The 27,280-nt window shown below is 38.7% G+C and overlaps 2 protein-coding genes across 4 annotated transcripts; one reads left to right on the forward strand and one right to left on the reverse strand.

Moving 5' to 3' along the window:
- WDR5B (WD repeat domain 5B) lies at positions 1–3,896 on the forward strand. 2 transcript variants are annotated; one of them, XM_037525450.2, is made up of 2 exons: positions 1–143; positions 365–3,896. In XM_037525450.2, the coding sequence occupies exon 2, from the start codon at positions 572–574 to the stop codon at positions 1,559–1,561; it is 990 nt and encodes a 329-aa protein (XP_037381347.1). In that variant the 5' UTR covers positions 1–143; positions 365–571; the 3' UTR covers positions 1,562–3,896. The 2 variants fall into 2 exon arrangements, with proteins under 2 accessions (XP_037381347.1, XP_037381349.1); XM_037525452.2 differs by having other exon boundaries at positions 1–92.
- FAM162A (family with sequence similarity 162 member A) lies at positions 3,126–27,201 on the reverse strand. 2 transcript variants are annotated; one of them, XM_037525453.2, is made up of 5 exons: positions 27,051–27,201; positions 11,914–12,036; positions 8,933–9,041; positions 6,384–6,492; positions 3,126–4,295 (listed from the first exon to the last, which is right to left on the reverse strand). In XM_037525453.2, the coding sequence occupies exons 1-5, from the start codon at positions 27,073–27,075 to the stop codon at positions 4,203–4,205; spliced, it is 459 nt and encodes a 152-aa protein (XP_037381350.1). In that variant the 5' UTR covers positions 27,076–27,201; the 3' UTR covers positions 3,126–4,202. The 2 variants fall into 2 exon arrangements, with proteins under 2 accessions (XP_037381350.1, XP_054556496.1); XM_054700521.1 differs by lacking the exon at positions 27,051–27,201 and adding an exon at positions 26,567–26,699.
- Between the last annotated feature and the right edge of the window lie 79 nt (positions 27,202–27,280).

A 27,280-nucleotide genomic window follows, 5' to 3' on the forward strand; every position in this document is an offset into this window, starting at 1 on the left:
CTTCCCTTTGGGTTCCTGATGGACGCGGCGGTCTGGACCCGTCAGCCTGCAGAATGTAGCCCCCAGCACGAGCCTCAAATAACTGTGCCTACGTAGGTTTTTTTTCTTAGCTTCTGAAATCTTCTGTTTAAAGCACTGCTCAGGTACCTAGAGTCTGTGTGACTGGTAGGGTCGCTTACTCTTCTGAAACATTTCGGAGCTGGGGGGAGGGGCGCTGAAAAATACTTTGGACCGAGCTCAGCTCGGCCCCCTCGGCGTCTCTTTGGAAGGTTTTATGCATTCGCAAGATACCCGACATTAAAACCTTTTGGCTGGCAACGCCTAGGACCCTTTTAATAATATTTCTTATGTATTTGTTACAAAGGATGAAGAGGAAAAATTGAAGTGGTCCAGGACGTACTCCAAATCAGTGTATTATCGTAAAAACGATCCAGAAATTATAATTATTAAAAGACCGTGTGTTTTTGGGTGCATTGATTTTATCTTCATTTTGCTGGGCAGAAAGCCAAGACACCAGTCTGCCTGGTTCAGGGCGTGACCCCTAGCCAGCCAGGTTTGGAGCTTCAGAGCCATGGCAACTGAGGGGTCAGGAGATGCCAAAGCAGATTTAGCCCTCTCATCAGCCGATCAGATCAAGCAAGTGTCTGAAAAAACAAACTATGCTCTCAAATTTACTCTTCTGGGACATACGGAAGCAGTATCATCAGTTAAATTTAGTCCAAATGGAGAATGGCTAGCAAGTTCTGCTGCTGATAAATTAATTATAATTTGGGGAGCTTATGATGGAAAACATGAGAAAACATTTTATGGTCACACTCTGGAAATATCAGATGTTGCCTGGTCATCAGATTCCAGTCTTCTTGTTTCTGCCTCTGATGATAAGACTCTGAAGATTTGGGACGTGGGATCTGGACAATGTTTGAAAACGTTGAAGGTGCACAATAATTATGTCTTCTGCTGTAATTTCAATCCACCATCCAATCTCATTGTTTCAGGATCTTTTGATGAAAGTGTGAAGATATGGGAAGTGAAAACAGGAATGTGTCTTAAAACGTTGTCTGCTCATTCTGACCCAGTTTCTGCTGTTCATTTTAACTGTAAGGGGTCCTTGATAGTGTCAGGTAGCTATGATGGTGTCTGTAGAATCTGGGATACTGCATCAGGTCAGTGTTTAAAAACACTTGTGGATGATGATAACCCTCCTATCTCTTTTGTAAAATTTTCTCCTAATGGTAAGTATATCCTCATTGCAACTTTGGACAACACTCTTAAACTGTGGGATTATAGCAGAGGCAGATGCCTGAAGACATATACTGGCCATAAGAATGAGAAATATTGTATATTTGCTAATTTCTCAGTTACTGGTGGAAAGTGGATTGTATCTGGTTCAGAGGATAACCTAGTTTACATTTGGAACCTTCAGACTAAAGAGATTGTACAGACACTACAAGGTCATACAGATGTTGTAATCTCAGCAGCTTGTCACCCTACAGAAAATATCATTGCATCAGCAGCATTAGAAAATGACAAAACAATTAAACTGTGGATAAGTAATTACTGAATCCTTTAAAAATCAAATTAGTATGGCCAAGTTGGCAAAGTTGCATACTTTAAAAGGTGGTTTCTCCTAATTTGGAATGGTTTTGGATTTTTTTTTTAACATCTTGGATTAGAAGATATTAAGACTTACATTCTAAATTTACAAAGCAAGATGGTTGGAAAGCAGAGCTAGAACTGAGGGTGCCTGACTTAATCTCGAGGTCTGTTAGAATCTTTTGTGTCTATCTCCATGTATTTCCATTCACTTCCGCTTAAAGACTAGAGGATTTTCATATTTGAGAAATATTTAGTAGTAAGGTTCACAAGACAACTTAAGAAGGAGCAAGGAATTTTGTAATACAAATTTGTAATACAAAATCTGGGAGCTTAGATGAGTAAAAGCATAAGCCGGAGATTGTGGAAGATTAGAGATGTGTATTAATTGCCACCCCCAACTTTAGGTGATAGCCCACAAACTGGACATAAAATGGTTCATAGAATCAAGTGTGCAAATTGGGAAATAAGTCATGCTTAGGTTCATTCCAAGTAAAAACTAAGTTGTTACAAAGATCAAAATTGAAAACGGCATTTCCTGAAGGCCCTCTTACTACCTTGTCAGGTTGTGCCCCCATGATCTTCAGGCAAGCTAAATGTCTGAATGTTAAAGGTGCTCTCTTCCCTTCTGTCAGATCTACTCACTTCTGTTTCACACTTAGCTCAGAAATCACCATTTTGTGGAGCTATCAGTGCTTCTCTGACTTCAACCACAGTTGATAACCAAGTTAGGTTTACTTCCTTTTTCCATAACTTGTTATATATAAAGATCAAGACATATCATTTACCACTTGATAGTGTATTGGTTTCATGGGCCACGTTTCCAGTAAATAAGATACATGCCAGGTCTGCAGTTAAGAAGTATGTTTTACTCATCTTTGTATTCTTGGTTTTTGTACATAGAAGGGACTCCAGTAATGTTGGATGAATGATAATGATGCCAGGACTACAACTTCACTGATTCCCCACCTGCTTTCAATAAATTTTAGTTATCAATACCCTATACTATTGACTAAAATGTATCTGACCACAGCCTTACACATACTCACTTTATTCAAACAGGGCTTCTAGGAAATACAGAGTGGAAAACTTTACCTGAGGAAACATGATAAACATGCAAAAGTATATCTCCAAATTAAGCAAAAAATAGCGTAATTTAACAAAGCAACACAGGAAAAATTGTCGTAGTTCCTTTGTATCTTTATCTTAAAAGAATACTAATTAGATTTGTGTGAAAGTTCTGAGAAATACTGGGGTATGATTAAGTTGTTAATGTTAGGACACTGGGAGAGATGTGATTAGATAAGGCTATGGACAAGTCTGAAATTCTGGCCAAGAAATTCCCATTTAACCCATACAGAGGTAGTCACTATAGTTAAAGAACAGGGGAATGACACAAGATGAAAAATTATATAAACTCATACTGCATGGTAACATTGGTGTGCTCTGATTTAATGAAACATTTTTATTATAATTTCCAAGATAAAACAAATGTTTCTTCAGAAGAGAAAATACTATTCTATGAAGAGAAAATACTTTATTTTAAAAGAAATACACGAAGATTTACCCATATTTAAAATACTGTATTAGTTAAGATACAACATTCATAAGTGTGCCAAAATAATTAAGAAATCTGATAATACATAAGCAGTTCCTTTTGATAAATTTGCAAGTGGTAACAGTCAAGGAATGTAGTATCTAAAAAAAGCTAAGGTTAAATTACTCAAAGTACATACACAGATATTAATGCCATCAGATGGATTATAAAGCTATAGATTGGTTTTATTAAACTGAGTTCCCAAACAACTGTAGCTATTACTTTCTAATGTGTTATAACCCTCTGGGGAGAACTAGCAGGTTAGGATGGCTATGAGAACTTGTCATCCACAAATACACATGAAGCATGTGAGAATAAATGTTTAAAAGCCTGCATTCACACTGGACAACTTGGCACCCCAAAGTGTAAATAAGATACATACCAGGTGTAAGTGATGCTGGGATTTCAAAGTCCTCAGAAACGCATGGTCAGACCGTACCCATCACCCTGGCAAGACTTTTTCAAACACTGTTCTCCTAAAAGCTTGTCTGCTGCCCCACCCCCCAAGAGGGCAAAGTGGGTTCGGATGCTTCCCAGGTTGCTGAGAAGCACCACTGCACAGGGGGTGGTTGGCTCTTTATGGGGCACCTGAGCCGTGTACTCAACTGACTTTCCCCAGAAATGATGTTAAGAGGGAAACACAGAACTAGACGTCACTTTGGCATCTAGGTAAAGTTATTTTGGCAATAGGATTTAAAGTAAGATATGGCACCTGACTCTAAAAAGAGAGTTAATATGAAAATTGAAATACAACAACAAAAAAGTTGAAACACACTATCTCATTTTTCATTCATTTTCTCCAAAAAGCTGAGAGGTTGCATTTTAACTTGGATCAAGCCATAAAGTACAGACAAGTCATTTCTTTCAGAAAATTTATTTGTACCTCCAGAGCAAAAATAGGGCAATGGTATAAATTTGTGCAAACCATACTTTTAGGAAATGGATCCTTACACCACATTCTTGCTGCAGCATTATCCTGGATTTCAAAATACAGCCAACACAGATACCTCCGCTACTCTGTTTTGGCCTTCATAGCTGCTTCCTCTCTCAGACGTGCTTTCTTTTCTAAATTCATGCTTGTTAAAGACTCGTGTCTTTTTGCAGCCTACAGTGAAAAAAATTTGAACAGGTGATTATGCCAGTTTGGGGAGGACTGACGGCAGCAGGTGAACTAGCGCAGTGAAGGCATGGACTGCTCTGATGCTCACGCACTGGACACAGGGGGCGGGGGGTGCCCGCCTGTGAGTCCTTGCTTCACTGTTCCACAATAGACCATCTGTTCAAATGTAAGGGAGACATACCACACCTCAAGCTCTCTTCTTTGTGACTTGTCAGTCTTCTAGTCTCCCATTACAATTTATCCCGGCTTTCCCTTTTTCCAACTACCTTATTTCCCTTTCTGTCCTTTTTTTCTTTGTTACCGTCTATCCTTCCCCAGCTCATTGTGTACTATCACACCCCTGTAGCTCCTTTTTCCTCTTTACCAAAAATAGTCAGCTATGGAAAGCCCAAACTACCAAAGCATACTACAGATGACTTCTAGCAGTATCTACCCTACTACTACCTCTTTTGAGGGCAAACAGGAACCATTCTCTTCCCTTGTTCTTCCATGTGACCTGGTGCATTTCTGAGAAACTTAAACACACTATGCCAAGTAAAGTTAAAGTAGGCCCCTATAAGGTAGCATTTTCTTGTATCTGTAATTTCATATGTAAAGAATTAGGTATGAGTATGGAGAGAGGAAGGAGAGTAGAATGGTACCTGATGATGAGGATGGAACATACAATGGCTAATTTCTTCCAAATTGTATTGTTAAAATTTTCTCCAATTCAATAGTATTTACTAATTTTTTAGAAATGGGTAATTCTATAAAAGATGAATAGTTCAATTTTATGCACTAGAATGGGAAAGGAACTCTTTAAAATACACAATGCATATCTCTGGATGATGCTAAAGGGGATCCTTGGGCAGAAATTTGTTTTCTGGAGTACTTAAACTCAGTAGTATAATCAAATATACAAAAACAATGAAACTTGGAATTCCAGAAGCTTGTACGTCCTGTCCACATGCTGCTTCTACTCAATCTGAGAACAGGAGAGGCGAAAGTGGGAAAAAGAGAAACTGAAGTAGGACAGCAGTAGAGTTGTCAAGAGAATTTCACCCAGGTCTGCACACATGCCCTCTGTTCCCACAAGGGCAGCCTAAATGGCCAATATTTCCATTTAACTGCAATACTGAGCAGCCAGAAATTCATTTCCTTTTACCCTGAACTCCTGCAGATAAGAATAAGGATACTATGATCAGATTTAAAAACCTTTTAAATATCTGAATATAAGATGTGAGACATCTCCTTCTACACTGATATACAGTATCAGAAATGGATTAAAACAAGGATGTGACCAGTGCTGCTTCATAAAAAAATAACTATCTCAATCATATGACAATATTTTATCAAGTTTAGTAACTTACAAACTTGGCTCTAAATTTTTACCTATATAATAAAGTACTCAATAAATGGGAACTATTTACTGTCACCTTCACTAGACGGGGCTAGGTTCAACTGTGGCTCTAGCATTAGGAAGATGTGAGACCATGGACAACTTACTGAAGCTTTCAAAGCTATAGTTACCTCATCTATAAATGAGGTCCTCATAGCACTACCTATCTTGCAGTGTTCTGGTGAGGTTAATATGAGACAACTGTAAACTTCCTACAATAGAGTGAGTATTCCATCAGCGACAGTTGTTAATATGACCTTTGTTAGAGTTTTAGACTTAAATTCCTATATGACACTTAGGAGTGATGATCCTTAGACACAGCCCAGATGGGCTGAGCTTCAAGTAAAGAACAGTGATAAGAACACTCACCAGGATTAAGGCAGTTAGAGTTAGGTTAAAATAAACTCATGTAGAGAGTGCTCTATAGACATGCAAGGGGTTATCACAAAGTACACCATGTCCTAATTCTTGTTTCACATTATTTATGATATGTGTAATAAGCACTTTTTTTTTACTTCATATGAAATCTAGTTGTCCACCTTGCCAAAAGTTGGATGTGCAATTTATGCCCTAGATTTGTCTATCTACTCTGTCTTTGTTTCTTTCATAAAAAGTAGAAAGAATAGCCTCCTTTTCTCAGAGAATATATACAAGGAACAACCCCTAACTTCCTTACATAGAAAGTTCACTCTCACCTGCTTTCCCTGAATAACCATCAGGATGCACCCTGCCACTGTCAAGGCGATCATTATGTAGCTGACCTTCACCCGGACCTTATTCTTTGCAGCATCGAGCATCTCAAACCTAAAGACACAAGGAGATCATGAGAGAGAGTTAACTTTTATTTTTCTGATGTTTCCAGGATACAAAGCTCTGTGTACCACAAACCAGAAGTGCAGCAGTGCCTGTAAATATAAAAAAGGAAGTGGGGCTTGTAGACCCACAACTTATTACATGTTTATATATGAAACACAGTGAAATAACACAGATTTAAAGTGGGGAAAAAAAGAAAAAGGTATGAAGACAAAGTGGCCAGGAATGAAACAAAAAAGGGGAAGAAAACAATGTATGTTAATCTATGCTTGTCATGGCTGGCCCTGATTTTAGATCTCAATTTTTTTTTTAAGATTTATTTATGCATACAAGAACTGGGGTACAGGCCAGAGGTGCGGGGGGTGAGAGGATTCACCAGAGACAGAGTGGGGAACAGAACAGGCAGATTGACCGAAGTACACTGCTGTGGTTAGCTGTATTTCACTGCTGTGAAATATACCATGTGGGTTGCTCCCTGGCTGGGGATTGAACTCGTGCTGCAGTGGTTGTGGATAGCTTCGTAAGTTGCATCTTAACTCCTTGCACCACCAGGGAAGCCCAGATCTCAATTTTTACATTAGCAACCAAGGCTCAAATTTTACATTAGCAACCAATGCTTAAAAGTGAAACCAGGAGTCATTTCTCTCTGAGGTTCTTAGGAGATGTTACATGATGTTAAATGGTCAAACAACATTCTGACAATGAATACTTCAATGAACTTCCTAAGTTTCAACACAAAGCACAATTAAGAAAGAAAACACACATGGGGGAGAATTAAACAATTTGCTCTCTATATCCATCTTTTGCTCTCTGACTTAAACCAGGTATATATTTGAGAATATTGTAACAGTAAAAAGATCTTTAAGCAATGTTCTCTTAAAGTTTATATTTTAACTAATGTTTTGCTAAAAGTGACAATGAACTTGAGGCTGTGCTCTAGGGCAAGTGCCTCTTTAACCTGTCTGCAGAGTGCAGTCCAGGTGCCTTGACAGAGAGCTGAGTTGGATCATTCTTGTATGAAAGCTAGCAGCCTGACAAGGAAGAGTGAAGGAGAAGGCCCCTCTCCACCTTGCTGATCATGCAGGGAGACAGTGGGTCATGGCTCTTATTACCTGAGTGTCAGAGCCTCAAGGCAGGCCATGTGGATTTCAAATGGGCACAGGATAGAGTACTGGCCTCCTCAACAGGAAGTGATTTTCTCTAGATGACACAACTGGAGTGCTTTCTTTAACCACCTCCTCCCCCTAGTTTTTAACACATACCATTTTTGAAATCATGGGGAATACATGTTATTTTTTTAATGCCTAGAAGGAGATACAAGGTCTGGGACGCTGGAGAAGAACCCTGAAAGCATACACAATGTGATATAAGAACTGGGACCCAGTGAGCTAGTAATGTGAGCAGAATTCTTCAGGCACTAAAGCAGGGTCTGCAGGGTGGTAAGAACCAGGGACAACTGCTAAGGACAGTGAATTGCTCAAATGACAACTGATAATTCATCAGCCATAAACTATCCATGTAGACAATATGAATTGGCATTTCCATGAAAAGCATATTTTAAAGTTGAGGGGATACTGAAAACATAAAATTCATTTTAGTAAGATCATGAGGTTGCACTCCACTCTACAGGGAATAATCAGAATGGGCAAGTTAAGCAGTGCCTCTTCAAAACTACCAACATACGGATAAACAGTTACCTAAGCCTAGAGACAAACCTCCCAGGTAACTCAGTAGATAGAACATTGAACTTGAAGGGATCTTGGAACCGCCTACATGGCAGACTGATGGTGGTGTTCCACAGCAAAGTCTAATTGAGCACCTATTAGGGCCATGGATTTATAACAACTTGTTTTCTCCTGGAGATATTCAGGGAGAAATTTATCAGCAAGAACTTCATGTCAATGTTATTTCCATTGTGTTCTTATTTCCCAGGAGAGTACACTTGAGCTAAGAAAGACCAAGTACTTTCCTACTGACATAATTTTAGTGAAAATAACATGTTATTTACTTTGGCAGAAGCAGAAAGGATGTGTTGAAAGCAGAAAAGCAGTACTACTAATCTCTCTGGAAAAAGAAATTCTGAATGAACCCAGATCCTTTTCAATCATGATTTGAAACCAGAAGCTAGAAGTTCCAGGAATAGTTTCATGCTAAAAGGAAATGTCCAGGAGCTTTGTCCCAAGTCCCTGTCTCTCCACAGTATGATGCCCTATAGGGGAGACAGGATCCACTTCCCACATTAATGGTAAGAGACAGATCTGTCAGCACTGTTGTTATTCCAGGTACTTGCCAAAGAGGAAACACCTGTCACAGTGAAAACTTAAAATCTGTTTGAAAGATTTTAGATAATCAGACTCAGAGGAACTGTTTTTCCTTTAAAACAGATCAGTGAAAAATATAAGAGCTGCTTACAACCCTAAGTTGCACTCACGAGATTGTCTCTGGTATTTCATCTTCCTTTTTGAAGCGACCTGACCATATCAGGATCTTCCTCTCCCAATCCGTGGGTTTGTGTAATGGCACTCTGTGGCTATAAGTGTCTAGGAGGAAAACAAAACAAGATCTTACTTACAGATTATGATTCTCAAATTTTGCAACAGAAAAATTCTATTTGTGCTTTCTAGCTGTCCACTAAGTATAAACATGAAGAAACCAACCACGAGCTAATTAGAGTTTTATTTGGATGGAATTTCTATGGATGGCTCCTATCCTAAATGAGATCCTAAAATTCTGTGAACACCAAGGTAAAAGCATTACTTCCCGGGCCTCCCCTGGTGGCGCAGCGGTTGAGTGCTGGGCTGCGAATCTGCCTGCAGCCTCTGCAGCGCCGGTTCGATCTCCGGTTGACGGGCAAGGGTCCCACATGGCCCACAGACCTCTCCTGCTGCCCACTGCTCCCCTCAGCAGTGTATTTTGGTCCTTCTGCCTGTTCTGCTCCCTGCTCTGGCTCTGGTGAATTCTCTCACCCTCCTGCGCTTCTGACTGTACTCAGTGCTTGTATAAATAAATAAATAAAATAAAAAAAAAGGTCAGTCTTAAAGCATTAACCCATTAAAAAAAAAAAAAAGCATTACTTCCCAGCAAAAGTCCTAGCCATTGAAAACTGAAAGGACATGGTAAGCAAAGACATGAAGGTAAGGATGAAATAAGAATGAGCAGTGAGGAGCTTAACTGATTATAGAAGACATTGACTGTCACACAAGTTCCCTTTGATTTGGGAACTTAGAAGCATGTAAGAAGTTCATGTTTTAGGAAAATCAATGTGCACATTGGCTGGAAGAGAGAACAGAAGGAAAGGATAGTGTGGGCAACAAGTCCAAACAAGAGATTGGGATATAGGGTAAGGTGATATGCTCTGAAATAAAGTGAAACAGTGAAAAGAGACAAAAGAACCAATCTGAGGATAACTGAAAGAATTTGGAGAAAGATTAAATTAATTTAAAGACAGAGATCATGAAGAACCTCAAACTAAGCTGACTAAGACGACTAAGACAAAAGCGGTACTGTTAATCAAAATAAGGAAAACGTGAAAGAGCCAGTTAGGAAAGGAAAAGCATGAATGCCATTTTAGATCTAATGGGTCTAAATTTATGTCATCTGAGTCAGTTTCATTTGATTTCACTAATAAATCAGGAGTAGAGATATCCATTTATGCAAAGGGAGAGTCAGCAAGGGTGATAAAGAAAGGCTGAAGGTCAAAGGCATCGCCCAAAAATGGAGATGGGAGGGAAGGAGGCAGGGGAGAAAGAGGCAGCAGAGACAAGTGGAGTGGTCAGACAGACAGAAGAACAAGAGAGATACAGAAACACATACTGTCAGAGTTGTTCACAGAAAGAGGAAGTTGAAGATAAGGAGGAGAATTTGGGAGTCACAGAACATCATCTCACAGAATGGACAATCTCATCCAACTTTCATGTCCTGTATGCATCTCTCTTGCGATGAGACCATCCCCTTGACTGTTAACTCTGTCACATTCATTTCCGCCTTCCCACCTCTACATCTTTGCTTATGCTACAGCTAAAGGAACAGGAGAGTCACTTGGAAATACACTCACAAAGAACTAAAGATGAGAAAAAATGTTTAGTGGTATAGATACAGCATTGCTGTAGTTTTATCTTTTAACCCTTTGAGAACTAGGAGCAATTCTCTCCATAGGTTTTTTCATTTCATTTTAAGTACTAAATATGCACTGAAGACAATTCATAAAATATGGATGTGAAAAAAGAAAGATAAAACCACCCCTAATTCTCTTGTCATAGCATAATCATTTTATGTTGGTGTGTTTACTAATTTTTATCCCCATAAGTCTATATGCATGTGCAATTTACATGTGTCTCATGCTTGTGCTTACACAAAAAGTTTTGCATCCTGCTTTGTTCTAACATAAAAATAAACTTTTTTTTATCCTGGTATACGGTATTTCCAAGTACCACTTCTAACAGCTGCATAAATTCATCCACATAATTAATTATTCTTGGATTATATGACATTTAATATTTCTCATTTTCCTATTTATATATAGGAAAATCTTTATATTCAAAGTTTTTCTACATCTAGGGACAGTTAGGACAAATCCCAGAATTGAAATACCAAGTCCACGGGTATAAATATTTTTAAAATTCTTGATAAATACTCTTTGAGGATAGTTCCTCTACAATCACCAATACCTACCTGCCCCTAGAGTATTCCCATGAAGAAGCAATGAGCAAACAGGTCCTGGGACCCTACAATTTATAGATTATGTCCCTTCTTCCAATAGCCAATTCCCTTAGTGACAAAAATTTCACTTGTTGATAGGGCTAAACATAGCTGATGTAAATGCTCAAGTCAGAGCTTAGCCCTGGTTATATTTTACCCAAAACATAATTTCTTAATTTGGTTCATTTTTGAGGTGAGTCTTTTTTCTTTTAAGATTTATTTTATTTATACATACAAGAGCTGGGGTACAGGCCAGAAGTGTGGGGTGTGTGTGAGAGAGGAATCACCAGAGACAGAATGGAGAGCAGAATGGACAGATCTACTAAAATACACTGCTGAGCAGTGGATGAGAGAGGAGAGGTCTGCTGTGCTATATGGGTTAGCTCCCTGGCTAGGGACTGAACTTATGCTGCAGTGGCTGCTGATGGCTTCATAGTGCTGGACTTAACCTCTTGTACCACCAGAGAGGCCCCCTAAGATGAGTCTTAAAAGATAATTTCTAGACCTTTCTTTGGTGCATCTATTCTGCTATATAATATTCCAATCTAAAACCTTCAATCAAGAAATAAAAATTACAAATGAGGAAATCACAGGCACAATTGGGAGGCCTGGATGACAAGATAGGGTATGATCACTTCTTTTAGGTTCTTTTGGTTTCAAGTTAATCTTTGGGAGCTGCCTAAACCAAAAATAGAAAAACAAATGAGAACTTACGGGATGGAGCTTTTGGACTTCCCTGTGGTTTGGTACAAAATCCATTTATTCTCTTCAAGTAAGAGTTTCTGGTAAGCCTCAGCAATGAGGAGGCATCTCTTTCACATAACCTAAAACAACTTCCTAGAAAAGAAAGAAAACTGTTTCAGAGAAATAAAACCTAATGTCCTAAAATGAGAAATAACTTGCAAGGTATACATTTCATAAAAGTTAATGCATTTAAAAATACACACTCTGTATGGAAAATACATAAACTATTTTAAGGTGCTACACTTGCTGCTGCTTTTAGAACCTAAACAGTTTATCAATAGAATAAGTTTTATAAAATTACTTCTCGTGTATGCCTTTTCATTACAAAAATGGTTTTGGTGGAAATATTCTGTATCGGGGACCCATCTGTCTAAGTAAGTAGACAGAAGTGATAAACCAAGAGGCCAAGTTGCTAACACTATTCTAGTAAACACTGGTTAAGGGGGCTGCCATGGCCAGCAAGAGGCTCTAGAAAGCCTCATTCTTTCCAAGCCATAATTCTCTAATTAGAAATCAACCATAGATGAATTGTATAATTTTAAAATTATAGTCATGAATTGTATAATTTTAGTCATGAATTGTATAATTTAGTCATGAATTGTATAATTTTAAAATTATATAAATACACAGAACTATATATGTAAAAGTGTATATGAGTATACATAGTTAAGTTTCAAAATCTAAATTTTAAGCACCTATAGAGAGTAGCATTACAAAGCTCCATGGATGGCCTCCCCTGGTGGCGCAGCGGTTGAGTGCTGGCCTGCGAGGCTGCCCGCAGCCTCTGCAGCGCCGGTTCATACCCCCGCCACCGGTGAGGGCCCCCCCCCCAAAAAAAAACCTCCATGGATTCACTACCCAGTTTCAACAATACATGGTCAATAAATATTGTTTCCTCTGAACACCATTTACTCTCTAGACCCTAACTGGTTTATTTTAAAGCAAACTGAAAACATTTTATCACTTCATTCATAAATATGTATTTAGTACGCATCTCAAAATAACTTTTCAAAATCACAATAAGAATACCATTAATACAACTAAAAAAATTGTCCTTGATATCAACATTCTGTGATCAAATATTTATAACTCAATTTCCTGAAGGGTTGCATAATTTTATTTTTACAGCTGGTTCATTCTAAAAAAGTACATATATTGAATATGATTGATGTGTCCTGTGTAAATCTCCCCTTTTTTTCTTGTCATTTATTAGTGGAAGCAAAGTTATTAGTTTTTTAGAATTTCCCTCATTCCAGATTTTGCTAAATGCCTCCCATAGTGTTAACATATTTTTCTAACTCCCCTATTTTTTGTAATCAGATTTTTGAGGTTTGATCATATTCAAGTTAGAATTTTTAGCAATGTCACAGGTGGGACTGTGTGCTTCCCACCACAAGGCGTACATGCATTTTGTTTTCTTGTGATAGTACAACTGATCAGTAAATGCTCTTAGGCTGACTCATCTCTTAAAAGTTCCCCATGTACTTTTTCGTGTGATGTTTTAGCACACACTAGTCATTGTTACCTAGAGCTATTTTTTCATTAAAGGTTGAAAAATGGTAGTATTTTTTTCCACATTAACTATTTGATTATGCCAAGATAAAAGTCATATAGGAAATGCAGAATAAATGCTTGATTCTTTCCCTGTATGTGGCAGTTTTCAAATTAATAAATTTGTTTCTATGCAACCTCCCCTAGAGACCTTTTGTTTGAAAGTAGCACAAGGGACCCTTACATGTAATGTGCTCCAGTCCATTTCAATACATTTTCTTTTTGATGCTTAAATGCTATCACATTTAGTCACTGGGAACCCTTTTAATTTGGCTCCTGAGTTCTTCAACACGTGTCATTACAGTCTTCTCACTTTCTAACAAAATGTTCTAGACTCCTTTTGGTAAGTTTCCTGGCCTTCTATTTGGAATTAGACATTTCTCCAAGGTGCTCTGATTTCTTTAAATGTTTTTAGACAGGCCCCCGGGAGGCAACGTGAATTTTTTCATTGTTTCCAGGCCTTTTGAGGGAATAAAAATAGACCTGCTGGGTTTTTTTTTTTCCTGTCTTGCCTCTTAAAACCCTTTCGAGGTAACACTGGTTTGTAACGTTACATAAGTTTCAGTTATACAGTTTAATATTTCAACACCTGCATACACATTATATATACCATACATGAATACTTCAACATCCATATATACAATATACAGCACAGATGGCAGGAGTATAAAAAGCCCAGTTTCCATCTTAAAACAAATGTATGCTGAAGGACTTAGTTTCCATTAGTAGTCTTTAACTTTAGCCTTAGCATGAAAAATTTCCATCAGTTGATAATAATTCAAAGCAGATACAGCCAGAAATAATTCTGATGTGGGTGACAGAAAAGAGGGTAACCTTGAGTATGTGGGGGAGGGTTATGGTCTGAGAGAGCAGGAATGAAATAAGATTTCAGAGTCAGAAGACCACAAAAGAGCGGTAGCATGCTAAGGAACAGAAGAAAGGGAGTACTGTGAAATAGAATGGATCAGAAAAGCAAATGGGAAAGGCACCAATAATACACCTGCTGAGGATGCTGGCAATTCACTATGCCCGAGTAACAAAAGGAATGCCTGAAAATTGCCTTAATGCAAAGAGCATGCCCTCACAGCATTGTGGTTAAAAGCTCAGAGTTCAATAGTTTCTAAATCTATTTGTTAGGCGGCTAACAGTCTGTATCTTTGATGTTCCAAACTCATATTTGGTCTTTCTAACTTCAATTTGGAACAATAAGGGGAGGCAAGAAACAAACAACACACACAAAAAAACCCACCCCTTGGGAGTGCAAACTGGTCCAACCACTATGGAGAGCTGTGTGGAGATTTCTGGACCTACTAAACATAGAGCTTCCATATGATCCAGCAATTCCACTCCTAGGTATTTACCCAAAGGACACAGAAACATCAATTCCAAAGAGCACCTGCACCCCTATGTTTATAGCAGCACTATTTACAATAGCTAAGCTTTGGAAACAGCCCAGATGCCCAAAAATAGATGACTGGTTCAAGAAGATGTGGTACATATATACCATGGAATATTACTTAGCATTTAAAAAAGATAAACACATGCAATTTGCAGCAACATGGATGGCGCTGGAAGGGATCATGCTCAGCGAAATAAGCCAGAAAGAAAAAGAAAAATACCGGATGGTCTCACTCATAGCAGGAATCTAGAAAACTTAAATAAGGGACCAGGAAAATGAATATAAGAAAGTGAAAATCAAAATCAACAAAAAACTATGAACCAGAGACACTTTTTGGGGGGTGGGGGGGGACTGGGGTCAGAATGGGGGGGTTGAAATTGTATGGGGAATATAAAAATAAAATTTATTATTAATTAAAAAAAAAGAGTAATGGAAAAAAAAAAACCCACCCCTATATTTGCATCAAGATTTAAAAATAAGACTTTTATTGATACATAATACCATAATTCTAAAATTCATCCTTTTAAAGCTTTAAAACCACAATTCAGTGGTTTTTATTATATTGACAAAGTTGTATACTGATTGCTATCTAAGTTCAGAGGATTTTCATCCTCCCAAAAAGAAATCCCAAATCCATTAGCAGTCACTCCATGCTAACTACTTCCTTCACCCTTCCCTAAGACACTATCTACTTTCTATCTCTATGGATTTGCATATTCTAGATGTTTTATATGACATAATATGTGGCCTTTTGTGGCTTGCTTTTTTCCCACAGCATACTGTCTTCAACTCCTGTGAGTGGCTTCTTTCCCTTAACAAGTTTTCAGGTTTCATCCATGTTGTAGCATTTATCAGATTTTTTAATAAATTTTTTTGCACAAATTTTATTCCATTGCATAGATAGCCCATGTTTTAACTACAGAAAATTTTATTTGATGAAGTCTAACTTAACCATATTTTCTATTGTTGCTTGAGCTTTTAGTGTTATGTACAGGTCACAAGGGGTTAACGCCTATGTTACCATCTAAGAATGTTATAGTTTTAGCTTTACAATTAGGAATGTAATCCATTTTGAGTTAATTGTATTGTAAGAATGATATCCAATTTCACTCTTCTGCATGTAGATGCTAACTTTTTCCAGCATCATTTGTTGAAAAGACCATTCTCTCCCCTCTTGAATTGTTTTTGCAAATACAAAAAAAAATCAACTGATCATAAATGTGAAGGTTTACTTCCTAATTCTTAATTCTATTCCACTGACTTCTATTTCCTTGTATTCTTTGTTGTGTCTTGCTACACAAGTCTATGTTCTATGTTAGCTTAATGGTCAGCTAATAACTGGACAGAGACCTCCTTAAACGTCTTTTATCAGTAAGTTGCCAAGCTTTACTAAAGAGCTTTGTGTGAGTGCTGGCACAATCCAGGGTGGGGGTAAGCTGTTTTAAAGTTTTTTTATTTATTTATACAAGAGCTGGTGTACAGGCCAGAGGCGTGGGAGGGTGAGAAGATTCACTAGAGAAAGAGCCGGGATCAGAACAGGCAGACGAACCAAAAGCACTGCTGAGGGGAGCAGCAGGTGGGACAGGAGAGGCCTGCTGCGTCATGTGGGTATCTCCCAGGCCAGCCAGGAATCGAACCTGTGCAGCAGAGGCTGCAGATAGCTTTACAGCCCGGTGCTCAACCTGCTGCGCCACCAGGGAGGCCCTGAATTAATTTTGAGTAAGGTCAAAAACAAACAACAACAAAAACCCAAACAGTAACAATTCTCTTGCCCTGGAAGGGGGGGCTCCAAATCCATTCTTCCTTTTCAGTGCCTGCCAGCCTACTGGTTTTCATAGCTGTGGTGATCTCAAGATTTCAATGCTACTGTGAAGCTGAGGAGACCGGAGTCAGTTCAAACTCCCCAAGGCTTGCTGTTCTTACCATGACTCAGGCATTTTTCTTTCAGATGGTCACAAGCCTCTGGTTATTTTCTGGACTTGTGAAGAAGCTGATTTTAATCATCTTTGGCAGTGTCTTTATTGCTTTTACATGGGAGCGGATTTTCAGTGGTTCTTATTATGACACACCAACAAAAATGTGTGGTTACCTATTATCTGACTTCTTTCATAATTAGTCTCATTTATTTCAGTTTTCTAGGTTGGTGATCCCAGAAAGCTTGGCCAAGGTCTGAGTCACCACACTGTTAGCACCACCTAGTGGCAGCAAGTGTACACGCGAAGGAAAGTAGATACGGGCTGGTTTCCTTTTCTTTGCCAGGGCTGATTTGAGAGTTAAAATGGAAAAGCAAACATGAAAGCATTTGGCAAGATGCTTGAAAAAAAGTTCTGTTTTGTTTTTTTTTATAAAACACTTATGAAAATATTAATCTTTATGGCATTTCTTGAGCCCTTTCCAATTTTACTCCTCAGGTGTAAGAATTTCTGACCAAGGTAATTACATGTTACCAGGGCATGAGGGGATTCTATGGAATTCTTTTCAATAATTTTTTATAGCTCTTGATTAAAATGAAATTATTCAATGCTGTGATTCTCAAACATCAGTGTGCATCTGCACTGCCTGGGTGGCTTGTTAAAGACACACATACCTCCAGTTTCAGAACCAATAATTCTGGAGTGAAGGTTGGAAATTTGTAATTCTACCAACTTTCTATAGACACAGCTACTGCTGGTTTGGAACTACATTTTGTGAACTGTGTTTTGGGTTTTTTTTTAAAAAAATGTAAAATATACTATCACAAAATTTAGCAGTCTAACCATGTTTAAGTAGACAGTTCTGTGGCATTAAGTACATTCACACTGTTGTATCACTATTACCACCATGCTTCTCTAGGGCCTTTTTTAATCTTCCCCAAAGAACTACTGATTTAATGTGACTGACAAGGCCCTGTCTCACATCATCCTGCCCTATCCCCTTCTGGCAGACACTGATACAGAAAGGATCAAGGTTAACCATGAGTGAGCTAAAAGGGTTCTGTTCTCTAAACAGGAAACAGAAAAACAAAAATTATCTCTAGGTGTAACTGTTCTTTCCCATCCCTCTTAACTGGAACAGAGATTAGGTCAGAGACTAGATCAGAACAGAGAGTGTAGACTATAAGACAAACTGCCTCTCAGTTCAGTTTGGGTAATACACAGAGCCAGAGAGGAAAAACAAATGATGGAAACAAGAAGTATTTGTGTGCTTGGAATGGGGGTGTGTGTGTGTGTGTGTGTGTGTGTGTGTGTGTGTGTGTGTGAAATTTTAGATGAGACAGGGGAACTTCTCTTTGAGAATAACACTTTCAAAGCAAGTAACAGCTAACCATTCAGATACTTGGTAAAGTCTATTTCAAATGGAAACAATAGTAAATACAAAGGCCCTAAAGAGGTTCTTGGGACCACAAAAAGGAGGCCAATGTGGCCAAGATGAAGTGACTTATGGGAAGAGAAACAGAATTTGAAGTAACAGATATACTTGGTTGGGGGAGGGAGGTGGCCAACAGGGACTTGAAGGCATGAAAGGATTACATAAATCCTCCTGCTTTTTCTTAATACAACTTCATACTGGATGCCAATAATTTTTACTTCCCTAAAGAATGAATGCTGATTAAGTCAGCCACAAGTACGATCATATTATACACATTAGAAATAACAGACCAATCTGTGAAATAATTTAAAAAGGTCAACATTACTAAAAAGGATCAAGTACTTGAGATGATCTTGGTCGGCATTTTATAATTACAAAAAAAACGTAAAGTATAAAAGTTTTAATATCATCAAGATCTTTTTCTATCTCAAAGAAATAGAATATATTGTCCCAAACATCCAAGTCTCAAATTTTCCATCTTCTAGTGGATTACAATTGAAAATAAACATAGAAACCAAAAGAAAAACAGCCCTTTAACCCTCTGGCTGCACTTGTAGCCTTTCCCTGGCTGGGCTGACCAGTTCTACATCTCCAGGGTCCAGCAGGAAGTCAAGATGAGGCTTCACAGCTTCTCTAATGCTCTTACTGGTAAATGACTGCCTAATCTTCAGAGCAGAGGTTCTCAAGTCATAGTGTGCATTAGAACACCCAAAAGACTTGAAACACAGATCACAGAACCTTATTTCCAGAGTTTCTAACTTAGTATGTATAGATGGAGCCTAAAAATTTATAATTCTAACAATTTTCCAGGTGATGCGGCACTGTTGGTCCGGGAAGCTCATCATTTGAAAACCAGTGCCCTAGGGGGTTATTACTGTTAGCTGGTGGCTGTAGCAGGTTGAGATGAAATTGCTTAAGTGCTGGCTTCTGCCCTGTTGTACCTTTCGGTAAAAATCCTTTCCAACTCCAAGTTGGACAGTGCAGAGAAGTGGGGATACCTTTTTCTCAAAAACTTTCAATACTCTTGTAGATATAACCAACAGTGATATGATCTGGGACATGACTAATCTTTGGAAACCAATATCACATATCTAAAATCTAGAACAAAGCCTTTCAACCTTGGCTGGAAGCTTCATAAAAATACAAATTCTCAGACTCCCACCCCAAACCTTCAGGAGCCCCTGGGATGGGGGCTAGAAAAATAATTTTACAAGACCTTCAAGTGATATTTACAGATACTAAAGTTTGGAAACACTGCCATAAAAAAAAAAGTAAATTTCAAACTTTGCATATTGGAATCACCAGAGTACCTTTAAAAAAACAACCTCAATGCACAGGGTCATCCCAGATCAATGAAACCCCATTTCTGGGAGCAGATATTTTTTTAAAGATTCTCTTATTGGGTCTCCCTGGTGGTGCAAGGGCTTAAGCACCGCACTATGAAGCAATACTCAGCCTCTGTAGCACGAGTTCGATCTCTGGCAGGCCAGTGAGCAACCCACATGGTGCAGCAGACCTCTCTTGACTCGCCTGCTGCGCCCCTCAATCTGCCTGTTCTGTTCCCCACTCTGTCTCTGGTGAAACCTCTCACTCCCAGCATCTCTGGCCTGTACCTCAGCTCTTGTATGCATAAATAAATTTAAAAATAAATTAAAAAAAATAAAGATTCTCTTAGTGATTCTAATGTGTTCCCATGCTTGAGAACTGCCGCTCTTCAACACAACCAGCCGGGGGGGCCTATGGAACACAGGCTATGGGAATGACCAGGGCATACCTACGAGCTTAATACCTATGTCTCTGGCTTGGTTAAAAACCTTTCTTTTCAGCTAATTTACCAAAAAGAAATATGAATTTATGTCTAACTTCTGCATATTAATAAGTGACTCGTCACATTGAAAGTTTAGAATCCCTGAAAAATATATTAAAATATGGCTACCTTTTGGATTTCTAGAACTTGCAATCTCAACTAGACTACTCAGTGCTCGATGACAAGCAGTATGAATTCTTCCACCGTTTTCTTACCCATGGAAAAAAGATTTCGCTTCATTTCACATCCCTCCTCCACAGCAGTTGGCTGCCCTTCATGGTTAAACACAGCCACTGTCTCATTATCTCACACTTAATGGCCTGAGTCAAGGCTGATCCTACTGAAAGGTTGTGAGACTGTTTGCCCAACCACTTCATTCTCTTTTTCTAGTGTTCCAGGAGGCCTGTATCTACCATGACCTTGGCTGGGGGAGGAAACTTATTTCTGGGGCAGCAATGTTCCTTTTTCATGTCCCATGGAAAGATTTTTATTTTTTTATTTTATTTTTTGAAAGATTTATTTTTATACAAGAACCGGGGTATAGGTCAGATGCGCGGGAGGGTGAGAGGATTCATCAGAGACAGAGCAGGGAACAGAACAGGCAGACTGAAGAAATACACTGCTGAGGGGAGCAGCAGGCGAGACAGGAGAGGTCTGCCGCACCATGTGGGATTCTCGCTAGCCGGCCGGGATCGAACCCGTGCTGCTGTGGACAGCTTCACAGTGCGGTGCTCATCTGCCTGCGCCACCAGGGAGACCCTACCCATAGAAATATTTTTAAATTTAAATATTTAGCCAGTTCTCATGTTAGTCTACCAAAGCCTATTTAATTCTTTTAGCACTGAAGTAGGATACTGCTAGTCGTAAACTGTTTGCTATAAGTTCAGAAAGGAACTTTGAAAGTTTGTTTTATGAATCAGTCACTGCTAAGCCTTAAGAGGAAAAAGCTAAATGTATGTTTATCCCAAGGAGAGCAAAGTTCACACACATACTATCTAATCAATGTTTTATAATTATGATAAAATTGCATATTAAATGTAGTTGTTCAGTAGAGCTAGTAGGAAAAAAATGATTGTTATGGTAATTACGTCAATCAGAGAACTTGGGACTTTTATTCCTATCCACAGCTCATGTCAAACATCAGAACCATGATTTAGTTTGTATATTAGAAGCAAGCTGGGCTGCCCTAAGGGCTAAACACACCAAACAAATGAACTAACATGAAACATTAACTTGCTTTGAGCTTTTTCAATGATAGGACCTGACCAGCTTGATTTCTCTGTAACTATTCTGACAAGGGATGATTTTTTCTGGCTTCAAATGCCGATTTGCCAGGTACTTGTATGTAAGAGATTTCTGGATCTGCTTGTCACACTACCAATGCTCACAAGTCTTAACCTTTCCTTGTAAATGAGCTCCATGCTGATGTTCTGTGCTCAGATTTTAAGTGATGATACTGGCCTAACTCACTCAGGCTCTGGGTATTCTATCCATGCCGCACCCCACAAGGGCTTTGGGAAGCAGGCAGGAACAGTTCTGAACAGGAACATTAACAATGGTGTGAAGACTATAGGAAAGGCCTGGGGTACAAAAGTTGGGTAAAAGGAGGTGTGGAAAACATGAATATGGACACTCCCTTTTGGATACTTTCACAACACTGTAGTATAAGTGGGTGTGTAAAGGCAAATGGAATAGCTATGGTCCTAAAGGAGAGGCCCTAACAGAGGCAAGAAATACTAAAGGAGAAAAATGTGAAGACAGATTAACAGTATGAGTTTCCCTCGGTTTGGCTAGAACCCTAATCATCATTTGTAATGTTTCTATGGGAAAAAAAGTTGAGTTAAAAAAAAAACAAACAGATTTACAAATAGACCTTTGAAAACTAGCCAGTTTTTAAGCTGTGGGGTATTCATGTGTGCGGGGAGAACTCTGGGGAAGAAGTTGCAATTCTGTGTATCTGGTGACCAAAGTTCAGTGAGATGGGGTCACTTCTTGGTGATTTTTTCCTATTAACATCCAGCCCACCCTTACCAGTGGTTGTTTGAAACTCTCTCAGCTTAGCTGTTGACATTAACCTGCTTAGTGATAGAGACAGATTCCCTATCTCTCCATCTGCTTTCTCATCCTTTTCTGCAGGCTCCAAATAACCCAGTCCTTCCTTCGCTCTGAATTAGTGAACCCTTCCATCTGTTACCCTCTCACCGACTTATCTCAAAACCACTAGATTCTACTTTCTACCCCCCTTTCCCTGCCCAAAGTTTGTTTCCTCTCTTTTAAGTGATATTTGCTCACTATAGGTAATTTGGAAGTTATATAAACATATGAAGAAAAATAACAGCACCCATAATCATACCATCCGGTATAACAACTTAGGGTTTTTCTTCTCAGACTTGTCTTATGCTTATATACAAGATATATACTTTTCATAATTAAATAATACTAGATCTTGCTGATTTCATAAACACATTTCTAACATTAACTAAAAAACACTTTTGATAAGTGTATAAAATTCAACGAATGAATATAACCTGAACTTAATCATTCCTTATGGCTGGATTTGTTTCCCATTTTTCAAAATTATAAGTAATGTTTCAAAGAACATAAATTTTTATACATTTCTGATTATTTTCTAATACAAAATCCTGGTAGTGAAGGAATAAAAGATATGAGGGTTAAAGGTTCTGAACACTTTTAGATTCTTAACATATATAACAAACTGCTTTCTAAAAGGCTGAATTGATTTACATATCTACCAGTCTCGTTATATCACGCTGGGGTCGAGGATTTATTATCATGAACAAAATATTCACTTGTTCTTAACAGCTCCTATAAATAAAATACTAATCTCTTTTTCGGTCTTAGATCAGATGACTGAGTAAGAGGTATGTATCTGCTACCTTCACCTCCCCACCCATGAGTTTTACTACAATGTTTCTTCCCCCACTCATTTTATAAAAATTGCTCTAACAACTTGAGTGACCTCTAATCTTATGAATATATTTTTAAAATTCTCATCATTCGTTCATTTGACTAAATTGAGTCTCATCCTTCTACAAAGACACAGACCCTCCTTTCATTATAGCTCTACACTCTCTCCCTTCACCTCTGACCTCTATGATCTACCTTTTTTAATGTCCTCTTTGCTACTTTCTAGTTCTCACACTATGTTAGCCTTCCAAGTTTAGTTTTACCAAGTTTAGCAGTAGTTTTATATGACTCTCAGAGAGGACTCCTCCATTCTGGTTTAATAATTAGCTCCACACTGATGGTTCCCATATATTTCCTAATTTTACTTTCGTCCTCAGGCCTTTCACTGAGAGATTCCATTCTCACCTATAACTCAATTTGCACCCTCCTTTCTGCCAAACCAGCATATCCCCAACTTTCTTACTTCTGACAGTGGGGCAATACTCCTTTACAAAAAAAAAAAATAAATAAATAAAAAATCAGTCTTTAAAGTCCTTCCTTAAATTACTGCCTGAAAGTCATACTAGTAATTTCTTCAAAACACTTCCTATGTATGTATTCCTTTGTTATTTCCATCATCATCTCACACATGGATTACTGTAATATCTTCACAAGGAGCTATTTGTGTTATATACAGTGGCAATGTTAATCTTTCAAAAATATCTCTTTAATAATATCTGCTTGAAGGCTTCTTTTTTGTCCTTCATATGGTTCAAAATCCTCAAAAGGCCATAACTTATCTCCTATACCTCCTGGACAAAATTTAAGGTAATCCTTTTCTTTTCTCCCTGGATACTCTCCCAGGCTCATAATTTCCCCTCCCTTTGTTCATTTCACTTGCCCATTCCATCCTTTTCAGTGGAGCCTTCAGTAGATAACTCTAACCCCCATTACTTTTCCTTTCTCTGAATTCTTAAAGCCAGAGGTATGCTGGCTCTTGGGAGGTGGTTGGCAGAGGAAAAGCCAATAACCCTCACCATGACCAATTTCCAGCTAACTCTGTAATATCACTGACTATGAGATTGGGAAGAGATGCGCACAAAGACAGTAGGGTCTGGCTACCAGGCACTAGAGTAGCACTGAAAATCTGTTCTATAATCTGGAATTTAGTAATATATACTGTCTTGGTATAAGCTCTTTAGGTATATTATATAGGTATGGTCACTGCAATGCACTCTAGCCTTAGGAAGCTCATGGCAAGCTCATTTTAGATATTTTACAATGTACAGGGCACTGTGTACTTAATAAAAACATGCGTATCTGGAGATATTGATAAGCAAAGCCAAAGACTAAAGCAGTAAAAATGGGCATTCAGAATTGGTTAGTTAAGAACATGAAGCAGAATGTAATGGAAATTAGAAAGGGAGTCAACAAATGGTGATTATGTTTAGACTTATACCTTTGTGACCCTTGGCAAGTTAGTTTCTTCTTGGGCCTAGGTTTCCTCATTTGTAAAACTAAGGGAACAGATAACATGACTTCTCAAATTATATCTGGATTCTAATGCTCTGGTATATGGGTTAAACTGACAAAGATATTGCTTACTGTCCACTGCATTGTTGGGACAATACTTCATTTTAAAGTCTGGTGGTTAAGTCAAAGGAGTTGAGGGCAATAAAACTTCTTGAAGGTGTAAAGAATCATCCTAGTAAGGCTGTTCCATTCCTTGAACTAATAATTATTCTATAGAAAGATAATGTTCTGAAAATAGTATCTATTCTATTCTACTTTTAGAAAACTCACTTTATTTATATCTGCAGCATGCTTCAAGATATTTCTTGGTGTCCCTCATTTGTTGCCTGTATACTATGGGATGGACATAGTATTCATCTGTTGGGGGTTTAGTAAAAACAAAACAGACCCAGTCTTTACTCTCATGGAACCCACAGCAGTATAGAGCAATAGTTCCAAATCACCTGTATCAGTGCTTTTTAACTTAAAGAACACACACTGCTCTGAGTAATGGAGGCAAGATACGGTATCATTCTCAAAAGAGGTATATAATCCTTAATTATTTGAATGTAATTTCACTCACAGAACCTCTCATCTGTGACTGGATCCAAGAACTTCAAATTAATAGCTCTGACCTACATGTTCAAAACAGTAAGGCTCAAGTTCATAAAAGTACATTCTGTTTGCTAAGGAAATATATAGCAAAGATTTCCAACAGAAACAATTAAAAATAAATTTTTGTCACTTAAAGAATTAAGCTTGGTTATTTGAAACTTCACTCACCCAGATTATCTTATTCCAAACAACATTCTGGATGAGAGAGGTACATTTCTAGTTGATCAACCATTCCTTTGGTTATAGTTGTTTGTTAAATTGAGATTTATTTGTATGAATGTGTCTTCTATTTCACAAGTAAATCAGCATTTCATGACTCTTCCATCTCACATCAAAGAATTCCAACTAGCCACAAAAAATACATATATACATGTATCCTGAATAAGTTTGAACAAAGTCAAGAGAACAAGTTCCAGAATTAGAGGGCACTGTAATATTTTCTGACAAAGTGATCCTGGACAAGTGATTTAACACTCTGACCTATGAGTCATTTGTAAAATAGAGAGAAGATAAGGCTTACCTGAGAGGGCTGCTATGAAAGGTCAATCAAGTAAAATAGTGTTTGTGATTAGCAATAAAATGGTCAGAAGTAGGTTAAAGAGAGCAGATCATTTGAAATTGACTCACCCAAACTATTCAGAGATCAAATATTTAGAGATCATGTGGAAACTGTTGCTCATATAAGTCCTTAGTTTATCTATTAATAAAGGAACCTGTTCTTAAGTTGCTAAAGAATTTAAACGTGATTGCATGCCCAACAGTGAAGTTCTTAAACACCAAAAGTCTGCAAAGGGGCTTTGTAATCTTTCTTAAGGCGAGATGAAATACTTGCACACACTCAATCTTAATTCCTATGTAGTCAAGTCCCCTTCACTCAGTTTTTTTGTGGCACAAATCATTCACTCACTTGCCCTATTGAAAAGCTGTTTAACAGTTAATGGAATGTATACCAAAAAATTTAGGCAAATTAGCTCAACAAAGATGAACAGTGTCAATGAAGCTAATCTCTTTTAGTGGGGGGAGGTATTTGTTTTAAAGGATATAAATAATATTCTCCAGTTTATAGGATGTTTTCCAGTGTATTGTTCAAGGGAACACAACATAAATCAGGTAAAGGGTAGCTTGAAAGAAAAATTACTTCGTTTACAATGCATTGTACGTTATTTCATTAGCCAAGTTTAAAATCTGAATTAACTTTTAATGTGATACCACAGAACATAAGTTCAATTACACCTATTCAGGCCCATAAAGGTGACCAAAAAGGAAGATCTGCCTGGGTGACTAAAAAAGAGCCAAGAAAAACCAAAGAAGGCCCAGTAAGTTGACTCCAAATACCCATTACACAAATGTCTACTAGGAAAACCAACTGGGTAACATAACACTTTGCTCCAAGAATCTCAAAACACTGAACTATAGAATTGTTTACATGCAGGCCCTATTTTCAGAACACAACTGCTATTGAGGTGAAACCTTAAACCCCTTACCTAGTAGAACACTGGATTGGTAAGAAACCCTACATTTTCTCTTGAGAGTAGGAATAAACTCTCGAGATGAGGCGAGGAAGGGGAAGAAAGAAGGGTGTCTCAGGGCTAGTAGTAGCATAACAGATGACAAAGGTAAAAGGGGGAAGCTGCATCACCCAGGCAACGGGGAGCTCTGAGGATGCTAAGAGTATTAAGAACCGAGCTGGGCAGAGCTGTGGAAGGGGGGGGGGGGAGAGTAGGGAACCTTAAGTTGGATGTGAGCCAGGTGCGATGGTCCTTCCCAGCTGGCCCGAGTCTGCTAGTCAGCTGCTCGCTCACTTCTTGCTCTCTCCGGTTACTACCACCAAGGGGTAGAATCCTGAGCACCAGAGTGAAGCGTTGGGTGAGCCAAGCGATTCACCCGGGGCCAGGGGAAGCGCAGGATCCCGGCACCCCAGCATCCGAGATACTTCTCCGCCCTCCCCCGGCACGACCCGCGTCTCACCCGCCAGCAGGCGGAGGGTCCCCATTGCCGCCTACTTCGTCGGCCCAGACGGCTCCCTGGCGTCGGCGGTGACGCGGAGGAGCTCAAAGTCACCGAGCGCCGCGGTGAGAAACGTGAGGGCAGCGGCAGGCGGGTCTTGTAGGACGTGTGGGCGGAGCTAGCGGGTCGTGCGGGACGCGCCTGCGTGTGGGCGGGACGTGGCAGACGCACGGGTCGTGTGGGACGTGCGT

This window comes from Talpa occidentalis, unplaced genomic scaffold (assembly GCF_014898055.3).
Source record: "Talpa occidentalis isolate TD23 unplaced genomic scaffold, MPIMG_talOcc4v2.1 talOcc4.4, whole genome shotgun sequence".
Lineage (NCBI taxonomy): Eukaryota > Metazoa > Chordata > Mammalia > Eulipotyphla > Talpidae > Talpa > Talpa occidentalis.